The sequence below is a fragment of the Podarcis tiliguerta genome, assembly GCF_965153285.1.
Source record: "Podarcis tiliguerta genome assembly, chromosome: 17".
Taxonomy (NCBI): Eukaryota; Metazoa; Chordata; class Lepidosauria; order Squamata; family Lacertidae; genus Podarcis; species Podarcis tiliguerta.
In genome coordinates, this window is record NC_139550.1 from 35,711,798 (window position 1) to 35,728,658 (window position 16,861).

General features: G+C 46.9%; 1 protein-coding gene across 2 annotated transcripts in view; it reads left to right on the plus strand.

Annotated features, from left to right (window-relative positions):
• Positions 1-16,861, plus strand: part of HDAC6 (histone deacetylase 6) — a 35,320-nt gene that overhangs the window by 1,741 nt on the left and 16,718 nt on the right. For both annotated transcript variants that reach the window (XM_083419556.1, XM_083419557.1), the window contains exons 2-17: positions 1,930-2,036; positions 2,204-2,308; positions 2,846-2,934; positions 7,404-7,488; positions 7,847-7,887; positions 8,935-9,031; positions 9,586-9,683; positions 12,485-12,589; positions 13,404-13,472; positions 13,658-13,784; positions 13,974-14,039; positions 14,133-14,192; positions 15,423-15,512; positions 15,638-15,744; positions 15,831-15,898; positions 16,263-16,443. In XM_083419556.1, the coding sequence (XP_083275682.1) occupies positions 1,962-2,036; positions 2,204-2,308; positions 2,846-2,934; positions 7,404-7,488; positions 7,847-7,887; positions 8,935-9,031; positions 9,586-9,683; positions 12,485-12,589; positions 13,404-13,472; positions 13,658-13,784; positions 13,974-14,039; positions 14,133-14,192; positions 15,423-15,512; positions 15,638-15,744; positions 15,831-15,898; positions 16,263-16,443 (1,463 nt within the window). In that variant the 5' untranslated portion in view covers positions 1,930-1,961. The remainder of the gene's footprint in view (positions 1-1,929; positions 2,037-2,203; positions 2,309-2,845; positions 2,935-7,403; positions 7,489-7,846; positions 7,888-8,934; positions 9,032-9,585; positions 9,684-12,484; positions 12,590-13,403; positions 13,473-13,657; positions 13,785-13,973; positions 14,040-14,132; positions 14,193-15,422; positions 15,513-15,637; positions 15,745-15,830; positions 15,899-16,262; positions 16,444-16,861) is intronic.

Sequence of the window (16,861 nt, forward strand, 5' to 3'; positions counted from 1 at the left end):
GGCCAGCCTGGGAGGGCGGGACCCTGGCTCATTCCAGCTAGAAAAAGCTGAGGTGGCTGAACAGGAGACATCTGACTCTCTAGGCAGTGCTGGACTTCATCTCCCATCAGCCCCAACCAACAGGGCCAATGGTCAGGGATGACAGGAGCTGTGGTTTTGTAACTGATTGACTTTAGTGGCTAAACTCTATGCCTCATCCTGCCAGCACTAGGAAGGCTTTGGTGAACCTTTGTGGGAAGGGAGCCGTTTGGAATGGCTGCTGAGAAATTATTGCAGTCGTACCTTGGACGCTGAACAGAATCCGTTCTGGAAGTCTGTTCAACTTCCAAAGCATTTTACTTCCAAGGCGTGGCTTCCAATTGGCTGCAGGAGCATCCTGCAGCCCATCGGAAGCCGCACCAGATGTTCAGCTTCTGAAAATCATTTGAAAACCGGAACAATCGCTTCTGGTTTTCGATCGTTCAGGAGCCAAAACGTTCAAGTTTACAGGCATTTGGCTTCCTAGGTTCCACTGTACTTTGTCACTTGAATGCCAGCCTTCTCCTCGTGTCTAAAGGTCTTTAGGTGAGGTTCTGCATTGTGTGCCTTTGTCACCAAGAAGTCCATCCAGGCCTAGTCTTGACAATTGCAGATGAAGAGCTAAGAGTACAAGCCTAGAGAGGCCTGCTTATAAATAACCTTCATTGTTTCCAGTGAAGCTTATTCCCAGGTAAGTGTGTATAGAAGAGCTTTCCAAACTCTTCATGTTGGTGACACACTTTTTAGACATGCATCATTTCATGACAGTTTTACTAGCAAACTAGAGGTTAAACTAACCCCTTGTAAGAGTGTTTGCTTGACACACCTACACACCGCAGCCGACACACTAATGTGTTGTGACACACAATTTGGAAAGCTCTGGTGTATAGGATTGGAGCTTAAAACTGTTTCTGGCTTATATGATGTGACTTGAATTCTCTGCTGTGCAATACAATAACAATCCCTCCAGTCTGAAAGTTAGCATGTCAAGGTGAGGAGTTCTAGCCTAGCATTCACCTGCCGTGCTGATTATGCAGGGTCTTATCTGCTGTGGCTCCCCATCTCAAATTTGATGAACTTTCAGAAAGCCTATGAAAACCTTTAGGAAAGCTTCTAGAATGCTGGAGGTGTGATAAAGTTAGGTTTAATTTCCTGTTGCTTTTTTGATCAGTTGGCTTTGGGGGTGTATGTTAGAAGAGTTTTTTTAATGGTTTTTATTAGTGTTTCTTGTTCTAAGCTGCATCAAGAGCCCCAGGGCCTGTACTTTAAGCAGAGTATACATTTTAAAATGATAATGAATTCTCCATTTAAACAACCCTGCCCTCAGATCTTAGTAAAATAGGTGTTGGTGTGCTTCCTCTCTTGCTAAATGCCTGCCAATATTGTTTATTGTTTCATTTCCCCCTCTTGAGTCTCCCCCATTAGCTAGCCTCTTATTTTCTTTATGGGTCAGTCCAAATGAGCCCTATTACATTATTTTCTTTATTACTTTACAGGCATTCCCTACTCTGACACTTATCTTAATAGGCTCTATTAAACAGGCCCTAGATAATAGGACCTGGCAGGCCAATTCCTTGGCAGATGGTTTTCCCTTTCCATGAGCCTCTGGTTCCATGACAATCCTAACATTAGTGGGTGGGGTTATTTCAAAGGGTGGGAGGCCATTCAATGGGAGCTATGTACTTTCCTCACAAGTGATGTCTTTTGTCACTAAGAACAGAAAAGAATCTTGTGGCAATCTTAAAGACTTAACACCTTTATTATGGCATAAGTGTTTTATAAACTACAGTCCGCTTCATCAAATGCATGACATGGCTGGCTGTTTGAGGGGAATCTGGTGTTTGGATTTGGGGTGTTGGCTGCTCTAGGTTCTCTTTGCAACATGAGTTTTTCTTCCTTTCCCTTCCACAGGGCTGGAATAGGGGGCATCTGTTGCCCCCACGATGGCTTCTGATGTTGGAGATGCCCAAATAATAGAACCCCCTTCTGTGTCGCCTTTGGAGACTCGCGCACCCACGGTAAAGGAGCCCCTTATTGGGGTGGTGGGAGATGGGAGGCAATGCCTAGAGTCCAGTTTTGTAAGTCGGGATTGGGTAAGAAAAGAAACTACCCTTTCTGCTGTGTGAAAGAGAGGAGAGGCTTGCTGCCTCTGTTGACACCCTGTGTGACCTCTTGGCTTCTCCAGAGGAAGACTAAGAAGAAGGGAGGGTTGCCAGACGCCAAACGGAAAGGGCGGGCCAAGCGGTTGAACAAAGATGCAGAGGATCTGCTCTCAAGCATGCAGCGATTGGTAGGTTGAGCACTTGGAAACGTGAGCTTTGGTGCTGGGGAAGCAGCATTGGCTGTTGGGGAGTGTTTGGGTGGAGTGTGTACATGTGTATGCACCCGTGTGGCCAGAGGGACCTTGGAAGATGGCACTCTTGCTGGGGAAAGTGAGCTGACAGACTGTGTTTGGTCTTTTTTCTGGAAATATGCCCTCATTTGTTCTCATAAGCCCTTGGGGGCAGAATGCTTTGGCTCAGTGCTGTTGAGAAGGTGCGCTGTACCTTTCTATATTGTGTAACAAGTAAGTCCTGCATCAAAACATTGCTGGGTAAAGCATTCCTCTTCAGGATGTTAACCAGACTGCTCTGCTCTTTTTCCAGGGGGCTGCAATTTTAGCTGCTGAAGGATTGGCCACCTTAGAAAAATATGGCTATTGGTATCTAAGATGTTACCTGATTTCTTTTTAAGTGAAAAGCATGATTGTGATGGATGGGAGTGGTGCTATATGCGTGCAGTTGGGGGGTTACTGACAGCGCTGTTCAATATTGTGCCTTCCAACTAGGATCTCACCACAGAATGTGCTACACCAGTCGGGACTGGCCTGGTTTGGGATGAACGGATGACACAGTTTCACTGCACATGGGATGAAAGGTATTTAGGAGTGAAAGCGTGGTTTTCAAGTCTTTGTTTTGATAGCTTGAGTGTACCCAGAAAACTTAAAGTGGCTTAGATTTCAGGACTTCTTCCCTCTCATGAAACTAGAACCCAGGGCCATACAAGGAAGCTACTATACTTTGGCTCCACAGCTGGAGGCAGGATGCTTCCAAATACCAATTGCTGAAAGCCACAGGAGGGGAGAGTGTGGTTGTTCTTAGGTTCTGCTTGCAGGCTTCTCATAGGTGCCTGACTGGCCACCATGAGAACACGATGCTGAACTAGATAGCCCGCTGGCTTGATCCAACAGACTCTCCTTATGTTCTTAAGCTGAATGTTAGAAGCCTTCCTGCCCCGTTTGCAGGCTTCCCAAAAGGCTGCTTATTGGCCACTGTCTGAAACCGAGCGTTGGACATTGATCTGATCGATCAGGGCACCCATCCCATTGGACTCAATAGACCACCGTGCTGTGTGAACCAACATGATTAAGATGGAGCTGATCCTGACCCTAATTTGCATAAAATTATCATAATTTTCTTTTATATCAAACAACTCTTTTATGGCTATGTCCAAATCCAAAGAGAGTCTCCATTTGAAATCGGAGCCCATTTCAGGCAAAAAGTAATGAATTTGGCCACTTGTTATGACAAATTATTATAAATGCTCATACCCCCCATATATATAGATAGAGAGAGAGAGAGTGTGTGTGTGTGTTTCCTGTCAAAAGACAAGCAGGGAAAGAGCCAACTGAGGCTATCTACGCAAAACTGCTCTACAGTCTAGATTGACACCAGGGAACCTGTGTCTGCCCCCACCTCCTGCACTGAAGTCAGTGGACCCAAACTCCCATCAGCTTAGCTAGCGTGGCCAGTGGTCAGGGATGATGGGAGTTGTAGTCCAACAACACCTAGAGGCCTACAGGTTCCCCAGCTTTGATCTAGATGGACTGATGCATCGCTTCTAAAATCTGATGTCACCAATTTCAGACCAAACAATTGTCACAGCTGTAACCACTTTCCTCAGACCATATAGTTATTCCTTGTCTCTAACCCCAGTTTCAGTGTCCTACTCTCTAAAACCCTAATATAATATGGGGTGTATTATATAGGCATGCCTAAAATCAGGAGTTGGGATGTGCGTGTTTTTCTTCTGCAAGGTGAATCTCCCTTCCCTTCCCCACTTCATACTTCAGGAGATATTCTCGCTTCCAAGTCATACATTGACTTAGGCCACAATCCCATACAATCTTACCTGGGAGTAAGACCCATTGAAGCTGATGTGGCTTATTTCTGAGTAGACATGTCTAGGACAGCAATGTTAGTCTTCAGTTTTGATTCTCAACGTAAGAGGGCTGTCTGCCTTTTTTTTAATTTAAAATGATGCTTGTATGCTGTGCTTTTGAAAGTTTATTTGGTATCATATTTGGAGGTGGGTCAGTAGAGAATATCAGCTCCAGGAATATCGGGAAAGGGGATTGATGATGCCACAAATACCCTCTAATGAGCCCCTTGTACTGCTTGTTCTTGCTGCAAACAGGTGTAGCAGGTTTCTCTCTCTTCCCTCATCCTCCTTCCCCAAATTCAATCCTGGGAGGACAATGTATACCAGACCAAAAACGGTGTGCATTATTGCACTTCCAAAGCACGCCCCCCCCCCCCATTGCAGCTTTTAGGTACTCCATATGCCCTTGTTAACTCGGTGTCAACCTTCTTATGATTGTTTCTACTGATGTTTGAATGCCTTGAAAGAGAATGGGAAGGGGGAAGCTGTGGGGGAAAGTTTGTTGGTTTGAAAACACATACTAAGATATATGTGGATAATGTTACCCTTAGGCCCTGCTAGACTACGTTTCCCCCATTATGCACTCTGCTGCAAGCAGTTTGGGCATCTAATGTATGTTTCCTAATTCCAAAACCATTGATTATTTTTTTCCCGGCAGGGGGGGAAAAGTACCCTTGGTTTGGATGTGGGTAAATATATAATCCTGAACTTATCCTCCTTTGTGCTGCCTGTACATCCATGCTGTTTTTACTATTATTATTATTTCATCCCACTTGACTCACACTTCCGGTGTAGTCTGAACACAGTTCCACCACACACTCTCCACTATTCTTTCTGTCCCTCTTGGTTTACCCCTCTTGCCCTTAATATCCGGCCATTGTGTTGCCCCTGCATTCTTGGCCTCCGCTCCAGTGCAAATCTCATGATAGTCTTCCTCTGTAGGGTCTGTGTTTCTCACACTTGGAGAGAAGCAGTTGCAATTTCATCATTTAGGCTGCAATCCGACGCAACAGAGATTGGGAGAGAACCTGTGGCCCTTCAGATGCTGATGGGCAGTCATTCCCATTGGCCACGTTGACTGGGGCTAATGCAAGTTGGAGCCCAGCGACACCTGGGAAGCCACAAGTTCTGCATCCCTGATCTAGAATCTGGTTTTGCACTTGGCAGGTGCAACTGGTCCAGTGGGATGGTACTGCACTGTTGCCCTCCTGAGGGTGAGGCTTTGTGGGTGCGCAGGTGGCACCTTCCGCTCAACACTTGCACAGCCAACCTTAACCCTGCATCATGCCAGTAAGTCCAGTCAGGAGAGCATTGGTATGGCACCATGCCAGCCACTCCGCGATACTTGTGTGACTACCCGCAAGCACCTATCTCCTGATTCCTACGCAGATACGTCCTCCTGTACCATTTTGGTTGTTTCGAGAATTGCCACAGCATTCTGGGAGCCACATCCATGTGGGGTGGGAAAGGTAACTCTGATAAAGCATTACTGGATATTACTGGAGTAGCATGAGATTTAGCCATGCCAAAGAGGCTGTCACACCACTCCCACAATGGAGAGACTGTTTTCTAGAATCAGTGAAACAAAGCAGCCCTTTCCCTCCCACTCGGATTGTACCAGTTCAGGCTGAAGGTAGCGGTGTGTGTGTGTGTGTGTGTTTTGCATAATTGCACAATACAACCCTCTCTACAAGTACTAGTGTACCAGGGGGAAGAGTTCAGCAACTCTCCCTGGAGTAATTCTTTCCCCCAATTTATAATAATAATCTTGGGGTATGTGCTTCTTTTCCACATGGGAGCATTCAAGCAGGGCATCTTTATGGGCAGCATAGGAGCCAGCTCCAGGTGGTCTTGGGTGCTTGGGCACCCACAATAATATCATTATGGGGGCCGGGCACCCACAAAGACGATGAGCAAAGCCAGAGAAAGGCAGGCAGCCTCTGCAGCGCTGCATCCAAGATAGAAGCAGTTCAGCTCCACCCTCTGCAGCCAGAAAACAGGGCATCCTCTTCCTGTCTCCAAACCTCTCCCTGCGGAAAGGAGGAGGAAGAGGAGCTGGTGGTGGCTGTCTCAATGCAGACATGCAACGTCACACACATGCGCCTGCATATAGTGCTTGTGACATCACATGCATGGCATGCAACGTCACATTACGTTTTTGGAGGAGCTCCCCATTGTGCATCATGCATGTGATGTCACAAGCACTATGTGCAGGTGTGTGTGTGATGTCGCATGTCCACGTTACGGTGGTGGGCACCCACAGTCCTGAGGGCAAGATGGTACCCCTGGTGGACAGTCTTTTATTCCCATCAGCCCCAGCTAGCATGACCCAGTGGGCAGGGGTGACTGGACCTGTAGTCTGGCCACATCTGGAAGGCTGCTGGTTTCCTTTTATTTATAAATCTATTGCCATCAAGCCTAGTTAGGGACAGAGAAGTAAACTATATATTTGAAATATAATAAATGAATGAATAGAGAATTGTTTGAGAAGCACTGAGGATTGAGTTTCCCATATTTTAATCCATTACCATAAAAGCTCAGAGTTGCCATGTGTCTTCGTAAGCTACTAGATTCTCTGAAAATTGCCATCTTCTGCACATCTATTCCAATTTCAAAAGTCTCACACTTCAGACTACTCAACAGTAACTTCTGATTGTAGTCTGTTGTTCACTCTCCTCACCTGCTCTCCCCACTGCCATCCATAATCTGCAACCCTAATATTTCATTCCCTTCCACTTTAATTCCAGTCTCCCCTATATCCCTTCCTGTCTTCTCCTTCTTTCATTGTGCTCCTTCCTTTATGATGATGGTGGTTTAAAAAGTCTTGCTAATAAGGCTTTCCTTACCCAACCCTGCTTGTTTTGCTGTAATTTTTAATCTGTCAGATTAAAGGGCTGGGATCTTGATAAAGATTACCAACTTGCCTCTAATCAGACATCATCAGAGTCTGCCTTGGGTCAAGAGGTATCAGTTGTGCCTGTGTGTATTTTGTTCAGGTTGGATGTTGTTGTTATTTCTCCCTTTCTTCTCAGGGTGAGAATCTCCCTGCAACACCCCCTCCACCCAAATCCTTCCTGACTCCTTACCTTGTTTGTTGACCCAAGGCATCCCGATCCTTCTACCTTCCTCCAACTTAATGTGCTTTTGATTTATCCTACACCCCTTTTTGTTACCTCTTTCCCCAGTTTCCCAGAGTGTCCAGAACGGCTGGTGGCCATACGAGATAAATTGCTGCAATGTGGACTTCTGGAACGTTGCATCCCAGTTGAGGTGAGAAGAAGGGGAGCAGGTGGGGGCAAAGAGGAACTCAGGGGTGGGCAGAAGGGTTGAGAGTCAGTGTAGTCTAGTGACTGAGAATATCAGACTAAGACTTGGAGAGACCTGAGTTCTAATGCTCACTCAATCTACTGTGAAGCTCAGCTGGGTGTCCTTGGGCCAGTCACTCACTCTTGGCCTAACCCACCTTGCAGGATTGTTGTGAGGATGAAAGCAGGAGGGGAAAGAGCTACATAAACCTCCCTGAGCTGGTTGGAGGAAGGACGGGGTGAAATCTAATAAATAATAGCTGGGGAATGAGAAATCCAGAATATTTCCCCCAGGTACTAAACGTCCATCTCTTTCTTTACAGGCTCAAGAAATTTCTGAGGAAGAAATCCTCTTGGCTCACAGGTAAAAGCAGATGTTCGAGCTGTAGGGTGGGGATGGGCAGGGAGCTGGTTCATGGACTTGTAGAGGAGATATGGAGATTGTTCATCATTGGAAAGCCTCATTGGAAAGCCTGGTCCTGATATGTGTTGCATTTTTTTTTGTTGGTTCGAGATAAAATGAGTATATAGAAAGGAGAATTCCTGGATGCCAAGATCCACATTTGGGGCAAGTACTTTTTGTTGGGGGAACCCAGCAGAGACTTAAAATTGTAAAATATGCTGCAAAGTAAAACATGGAAATATAGGCTGTTAGACCTTTAAAATATGTCCTCCCAAGTTCTTTCTCCTAGCATAGAAAAAGTAAGTTTTTAGTAAGTTGAAAATGGTTTATTTTCCTCCACATGTGGAGGTATGTTCAGCCTCTCCAGCATTTAGATGAAGTTCCTTGGCGTATCAGTGCCAGCTTTTGTGGGTGTTAGAGAACAACTAATAGAAGCAACTCCAGAACTAGCTCTATTAAATACCTTCCAGGAAAACAACAGACATTCACATGACGAGGAACTCATGTCACACTCTCAGCAGCTAGAAACATCATAGCTAGACACTGGAAGAGCCTATATGTACTTTTCCTTGTTTATTTGTTTGTTTTATAACATAAGAAAATCTTTAATAAAAAACTATTTTTTAAAAAAGGTTTACTTACAAACTTTCCAAAGGTCAGGTTCATGTGTTTCAGCATTCAGAAAAAGTTGCACAGGCAGTAAAGCTTGGCTTAGTTCCAAAGTGGTGAAAGTTCCTAAACTATTGGTATTGAAACTCAAGAGAGACTTGTTAGAGCCATACAGTCTGAGCTGGAGCATCCATCTCAAACCTTTTTATTCACTGAACTTCTCAGGTAGGTTGGAGATTGAACAACAGGCTTCATTACCCATTTCCTCCCAAGATAAGGGGAAGTGACCTTGCTAAGCCTGGCAGGAGAGCTTTCTGTATGGTATTGACCCATTCATCCATTATAATTTGACTTAAGCGTGATGGTTATATGAGGCTGGTTATCCCACATTTTTAACAGCCCTGAGTACTTGGCCCTGATGAAATCTACTGAAACCATGAGTGAGGCTGAGCTGAGATCTCTGTCGGACACATATGATTCTGTCTATCTACACCCAGTGAGTATCCACAAAGCTCTGTACGTTCCCCATGGCATGGTATCTGAACAACAATTGAGTCATCTGAGCTTTTTAAAAAATAAAAAGAAGAGCAAGTTTCTAGCTCTTATGGTTAGAGTTGATGTTTCCTGACCCAGAGCAGTTGACCCCTATGATGTGGCTCTGGAAGCTTCTGTTGAATTTAATCGCTCCTTTGCAAGAGCATCCCACTCCCCTCCTTCGTACTGTATTTGCCTGCAGACTGCATATATACCATATATTTAAAGTGCATTTAGAGCACGCACCCCCCAAAAAATATCCTGGGAACTGTAGTTTGTTAAGAGTGATGGGAGTTGCATCTCTGTGAGGGATGAACTACATTTCCCAGGATTCTTTGGGTGGGTTTAAATGTATTGCTTTAAATGTACGCTGTGTCTATGGAGCTTGAGAGAATCCCTTGAGGATGTATGGTGGAAATCTATAGGTGGCAAGAGGGCCCTTAAGCTCTTGGGTAGCCTGTTTATGGGATGCAGGCTATAGCATCTGTTAACCTGGCTCTCTTTCCCCTACCCCAGAATTCCTACCGCTGCGCCTGCCTTGCTGCTGGTTCTGTCCTGCAACTTGTGGAGAAGGTGCTGGCTGGGAAGCTGCGTAACGGCCTGGCTCTGGTCAGGTATGGCAGAAACAAGGATTCTTTTTGTTGTTTGATTTGAGCGGGGGCGGGGCGGGGGGGGAGTCGTGCTTAAATGTGGTCCTGGAGCTCCATCAAGAGCACACTTGGCTCCTCAATTTTACAGGTTCCCTCGCAAGTGTAGGAAGGGACATAAATTCTCCCAGTGTGTTATGCGCAAAGGATGCATGTGCTTCTCTTTGGTGTGTCTGTCTGTCCTTTCTTCCTTTCTCTCTCTCTTCACACCACAAGTGAGGAGGAAGGTAGGGGAGAAATGGTAAGGAAGGAAGATGAGTATCCCTGGTGCATGCACGTGCACACACACACAGGGCCAGATTTAGGTTGGATGAGGCCCTAAGCTACTGCAGGTAATGGGGCCCTTTATATGTCCAGCTGTCCTTTGTCAACAACAAATTGTCACTGTTGTGTTGAATATATGACAAATACCGTATTTTTCGCCCTATAGGATGCACTTTTCCCCCTCCAAAAATGAAGGGGAAATGTGTGTGCATCCTATGGGGCGAATGCAGGCTTTCGCTGAAGCCTGGAGAGCGAGAGGGGTCAGTGCGCACCGACCCCTCTCGCTCTCCAGGCTTCAGGAGAGCCCCAGCGCCAGCCCCACAAGGTCGGGGGACAGAGGGAGGCGGAACGCCGCCATCCCGCTGTCTCCCGAAGTGGTTTGGAGGCTGACGGCGGGGAGACCTCGCCATCCCCGCAAGCTCCGGGGACAGCTGGGAGGCGCAGCGTGTCTTCCCGCTGTCCCCGGACCTGATCTGAAGGCAGGCGGCGGGGAGAAGAGCGCTTCTCCCCGCTGCCAGCCCCACAAGCGCCTGGGGGGGAAATAAATTTTTTTTTCTTTATTTCCCCCCCAAAAAACTTGGTGCGTCCTATGGGCCGGTGCGTCCTATGGGGCGAAAAATACGGTAGTTATTTATGGACCTAATAGGTATCTAAAGCCATTTGCACAGAACAAAAAATATTTTATCAAAGTAATTGTTGAAATACAGTTAAGAAGTATATTAATAGTGAAATACAGTTAAGAAGAAGTATATTAATAGTGAAATAATTACCAGTGATATTTTAGGGAGCAGGCTAGCAGGCGGTACCCATTACTTACATCATAGGAGCCTACTCAACACAAAACACTGTTGTTGTATGTAGGTTTAATTTTATTTGTTTTTTATCTTATATTTTGGAAATTTACATCCAGGGTTTTTTTCCTTTAATTTTTTTGGGTGCCCCCAAGAGAGTGGGGCCCTAAGCTGTAGCTTGTTTAGCTTATACGTAAATCTGCCATTGCACACACAACACAAGAAAAGTGAGGCCATGACTTCTGTGTTTGCTGTATGATATCTACAGCTGAATTTTTATACATTGAAACAGAGAGCATACTAACCTTGCAAAACATATTTGATGTATGCCACTTTAATAATTCTCATGACCTGGCACGGTGGTTCTGAGAATTCTCACAAAAGCTTATGCCAGAATAAATGTTAACAAATTTAGGGTGCTACAGGACTCCCAGAGGTTCCTGTTCCCCTCCCACAAAGAATCAGGGATTCTCTGGGGGAGAGGAAGTAAGCATTGAACCAGTCCCCTCCCCACTCCCACATAATTCAAGAACAAAACAAAGAACAAACAAGAATAATAATATTAAAGCAAAAATATCCACACCTGGAAAACATTTACCGTATTTTTCGCTCTATAACACGTACCCGACCATAACACACACATAGTTTTTAGAGGAGGAAAACAAGGAAAAAAAATATTCTAAACGAAACAGTGGATGTATGATTTTTGTGGTTCATGCTGTGGCCACAGACATGTGATCTGACGGTGAGTTTGAGGTAGCCCAATGCAAAAATCCTGAGGATCCATGTGGATCCATGCTTTGTAACCACGTTTTTGCACCACTTTTTTTGCGTGATTTTTTTGGTGCAAGCTGTAGCCATGGACATGCTATGTGATCTGATGGTGAATTTGGGGTGACCCAGTGCAAAAATCCTGAGGATCCATGTGGATCCGTGCTTTGTAACCACGTTTTAAGTGGGGAGGGAAGGAAAAGCACTCAAGGGACAAGGAACACACATGGGGTGGGTGGAGAAGGATGCTGTTAATAAGGCAGAAGAGGGGTATAAGAGGAGAAGCAAGCAGGCTCTGCTTCTCTCCCTCCTCCCAGCTCGCTGAAAAACTTTGCTGCTATTTAGCGAGCTGAGTGGGGAGGAGAGAGGGACATGGTTGCTTTAAAGGAGCCAACCGGACAGGTTGGCTCCTCTCCCGCTTTGCTCCTTTAAAGCAAGCAGGCTCTCTGTCCCTCTCTCCTCCCCACTCAGCAGCTCTTCTCCCGCTTTGCTGTTTCAAAGCGAGCCACGGAGGAGGGAAAGAAGGGGAACCATGGATCCTCTGCTCACGACTGCAGCAGATCCCCCCCGCCATCCATAGGCATTCCCTCCATAACACGCACAGACATTTCCCCTTACTTTCTAGGAGGAAAAAAATGAGTGTTATGGTGCAAAAAATACGGTAGTTCCTCTGAACGAGGGCTAGGGGGCTAATGGGAGGAGCCCCCCTTGTCTGATCCAGGAGCAGATGTGTGGTTGTGCTTTTCAACTGCTTCCTTTTCATGGTGCTTTCTCACAAGACAGGTGTGAGAAGGCATGTGATGATGTCTCCAACACTTTTGGGAACATTCCCTAGAGGCCCACCAAAGTATAAGGCTGAACACTTTCTGGAATCACCAAGTCTCTCTCCCTGATGTGACATTCTCGTTCTGGGGTTAGCCAATGTTACCTTTTTTGTTTCAGGCCACCTGGACACCACGCTCAACGTGACAAGATGGATGGCTACTGCATGTTCAACAACGTAGGCATCGCAGCCCAATATGCACGGCAAAAATTGGGAGTGGAGCGGTGAGTATCGTGGACCCACGTCGGAGGTGCATAGAGGCAGGCCTCCTAAATGAAATCCTTCATTTTTAGAGCACGTATCCCCAGTCCTCAAACCTTTCTCATAGGAGAGCAATCCAGGACTTTGGTCCTCTGTTGAGCGAGGATCAAGGCAATTAATCTACCAAAGAGGAGTCTTCTAATGTCCCTTTTCCAGACTTTTTCAGCAGTGGATCTTTGCCTCCCTTTTTACAAGGAAACATGGCTGTTCTTGATGGCAAGTTGTAGCTGCTTTGTAGAAAATACAGCAGCCACCCACCTTGTACTTGTGCAGAAAAGGATTGTAGAATTATGCTGTGCTGAAGTTTCGGTAACAATTTGCCATTTCTTTTAAAGTAAAGTGCAGCTGGTACATTTATGTCAAATTGTGCATAGCACAGCAGCTAAGAAGCCCCTGGTTCCAATGTCATCTTCGCCACGAACCCATTAGCTGTCCTAAGGCTAGCCTGTATTCTCTCAGCTTCAGAAAATCCATCTAATCCATCTATCCTCTTGGGGGGTAATAATATTGGCCTACAGGGCTGTTAAAAGCAGCATTGTAGTAATTAAGGGATGCCTGAATACTAGAAATAAAAATGCTGCAGAGAAATGGAGCTGGGTTTCATCAGCATACTGGTGGCATCTTATCCCAAATTCTGCAGGTCTACAATATCTAGGACTCATTGGAGGGATGTCATTGACAGTGAGCATTGATGGTAACTTTTCTTTTTTCAGAAAGCTGAGCTGTGTGTAGTTCTCTTTTATTATTGGTGACCCTTCATGTTTCTTTCCCTTCTAGGGTGCTTATTGTTGACTGGGATGTGCATCATGGACAAGGCACCCAGTACCTCTTTGAGGACAATCCCAGGTGCAGAATAAAAGGGATCAGAGGGTATTGGGCAAGACTGTTTGGGGGTGAACAGGAATTTGCAAAAGAAGGGGTGGTCTAGTTAAATATGGGCTGCAGGCTTGTAGCCCAAGTGGGCTAAGAGTGCTGGACCAATGGGCAATATTTCTCCTCACTGCTGTATCTGCCATGGTTTCTGTTCATAGCATCCTCTATTTCTCCATCCATCGCTATGAAGGGGGAAGCTTCTGGCCCCACCTTTTAGACTCTGACAGTCATGCTGTGGGCAGAGGTCGGGGAGAGGGCTACAACATCAACCTGCCCTGGAATCAGGTAGGAAATGCTAGTGGGTGGGGTGCCCTTTACCTGTAGAGTGATTTACCTGTGTGTTTCATTGCCACAGCCCCAACTCAATAGTGGCAGCTCTAAGACAAGGTTTTTTGTGTGTCTGTGTTTCAATGAGTTGCTTATGGATTAGGGCTCTCCTTCAAGAGTTTTAGTGTGCTCTGTCTGTCCCTCCAGATAGGGATGCGGGATGCTGACTACCTCTCTGCCTTTTTGCATATCCTGCTGCCTGTGGCCTTGGAGGTGAGGATCGGGAAGTAGAATTGTTTGGTTAATGGGAAATCAAGTGAGATCTTTGGCTTACCCATTTCCTTTTGGGTTGTTTGTTTCTTGCAGTTTCAGCCCCAGTTGGTCCTGGTTGCTGCTGGTTTTGACTCTGTAATCGGTGACCCCAAGGTATGAAAATGTCTTTTGCAAACTCTGCAGAACAGCCCTCGCTGCTCAGCAGTGTTCAGGCTTCTGTCTGAAGGGAACCATTCTACATAGAATTCTTGCAGAGCACCTAATACCCCAAAGAGGATTTAGGAGTGTGTCCTGGGCTCACATTTTCCATGCAGAGTCTGTTGGGCCGCACGTTTGCCCTGTAAGAGGGAACATATTGGCTTAGAATGTGCCCAGCCCTGTTGCTGCGCATTGCAGGGAACAATCTGCAATTCTGGACAGACTGTTTTCACCCCCTCATCTGCTCAAGTGTTGTTCTTCCCGCCCTGTCCTAAATCCCCCAGACCAGCTGATAGCCAAGGCTTCTTGTCTCCTGTCTTGAAGACGTAAAAAGAGAACAGGAAATGAAGTGATTCTCTGGCCACTTTGCACTTTGTGAACACTAGTGACAAGATGAGGCCAGGCTGCAAGCCCCATTCTCCCCCTCTTGGTTCCAACTTCAGTGGTGAGCAGCTTGAGTGAAGAGCTACTGGCACCAGGTGGGAAGGAGCAGATTGCTCTCCCAGCTTCAGCTTTTCATTCAAGCTGTGATTGGTGGGTGGGTGTGGGTGTGTGCATGCTGGGTGTGCTCATGTTCTTCCGTGTTGGTGAAAGTGATTTGGGGTGAAGGATTGCAGGGGCAGGAAGAGGGAGGGAAGGAATCTTCTTCCCACCTCTCATTTTGCAAATCCTCTGGTCCTTGCTGCTTCCGTGCTGCTTATCTAGATCTGAGGCGTGCTTGAGCTCTAGGTAGACAACATGGTGGCACTTCCATCTGACTAGGAGGCAGAGGGGTCCTCCATCCCTTCTAGCAGTTGTCCCCAGCTTGGCTCCCCCCCCCAGGTGATGCTGGACTCCAGCTCCTGTTATCCCTGACTATCAGGCATGCTGGCTAAACCTGATTGGAGTTGGACTCCAAGAACATCTGGAGGGCACATTGGTTAGATTGCTTTTATGGGGCCTAAAACACAATATATTAATTAGTCCTGTATATCCAGCCCATGGAGCTGCTGGAGGCCCTCTAAAGAGCTTCTCAGGGGGCTGCAGTGGAGGCAACTAACTCACCTGACCCTCATATTTTTTCTGGGTTTTTAAAATCTCCTCTAGTAGAAACCACTCCCCACCCAGTCAGCCTCCCACCCAGTCAGCCTGTACCCCAAAAGTAAGATATGAGAGCAAAACCCCCCACTTCTTTTGCATCTGTAGGGGGAGATGTCAGCCACGCCAGCATGTTTTGCTCACCTGACACATCTGTTGATGCCGCTGTCTGGAGGCAAGCTGGTTCTGTCTCTGGAGGTGAGCAATGTACACTTTCCATCTTGTTCCTGGGCGAAGGAGAGCGGCTCCCGTACAGATCTAGCTGCTCTCCCAGTGCAGGGACTGTGGCCGTCTTATCTTCTCCCTTTCCTCCTCCTTTTCAGGGTGGCTACAATCTCCAGTCCCTGGCAGAGGGAACCTGCGCAGTCCTCAAGGCTCTTTTAGGAGACCCCTGTCCTCTGCTGGAGTCTCCTCTAACCCCGTGTGCCAGGTAAGAGAGTGGGTGCATTGGGCCCCTTCCCAAGCACTGTGCCTGAGCGTTTCCTGATGGCCGCCTTCACTTTTCCCTCCCAACAGTGCCCTCTGCTCCATTTCCCAGACCCTTGCAGTTCACAGCAAGTACTGGAAGAACCTCCGGAGAAGCAGTGAGTTCTGCAGCCTCTACCTCTGTTTTGCCCTCTTTCTCAAGCAGCAAGCAGCAAACCTGGTCCTCTTTGGTTCTGCTCGCTTTCTGCCAGGGCTGGTGCTGCCTCAGACAGCTTGATTTGGGGTGTCATGAAAAGGCAGCAAATTGTTAACTCTTTAATTTGTTTTATTATTACCAGGAGATTGAGGCAGGCCACCAAGAGCCACGTACATGCTGCTTGTGGCTCTTGGTGGCTCTGCCTCAATCAACGAAATATCCTGGGCCAGCCTGTCTTCTTAGCCCCACAGGCTGCAGCTCCTTCCAGGAAGCAAAGGAACCCAAATCACCTACTTTTCTCTGCCTTCCCCCCTATAATGATTCAGGTACTGATGTGCCTCGGGAGAATGGAAGAGAGGCGGGCACAGTTTTTCCACCAGGCCACCCCTTGCCAGCAGCCGAGATCCTGTCCAAGTCAGCGGCTGAACTGATGCTACCCCGGCCCCCTTCCTGCACTGGGCTGGTCTATGATGAGAAGATGACGGAGCATTACAACATGTGGGACAGGTAGGGATCAATTCCATGCATAGCTTTTAACTCAAGGCCAGATGCGGCTTCTGGTTCCTCTGCCACCATCCTGTGCTGCAGTTAGGCTTGAACAAAGCTTCCTGTGGGAGCCAGTGGAAAGTCCCCCCCCCCCGCAAGCCCCAGTACAGTTGCAGGGGGTTGGCTCTGGAAAGGGTTAACTACTGTCCTCTCAGCAGGAGCATCCCACACATACACCCATGCAATATGGGAGAACGATAAGACTTACCGGGTTGCTGCCAAGGTTGCAGCTGCACTAGCAGTTGCCCAGAAAAGAAATCTTCTATTGTGGGGGGAAACTCCCATTCACTCCCCCAAGAGCTTTTTTCCTATTTATGCAAATAAGGATGTGGGGAGGTGGCTCTTCCAGATCAGGACCACAGTGTAGGGATGAATGGGG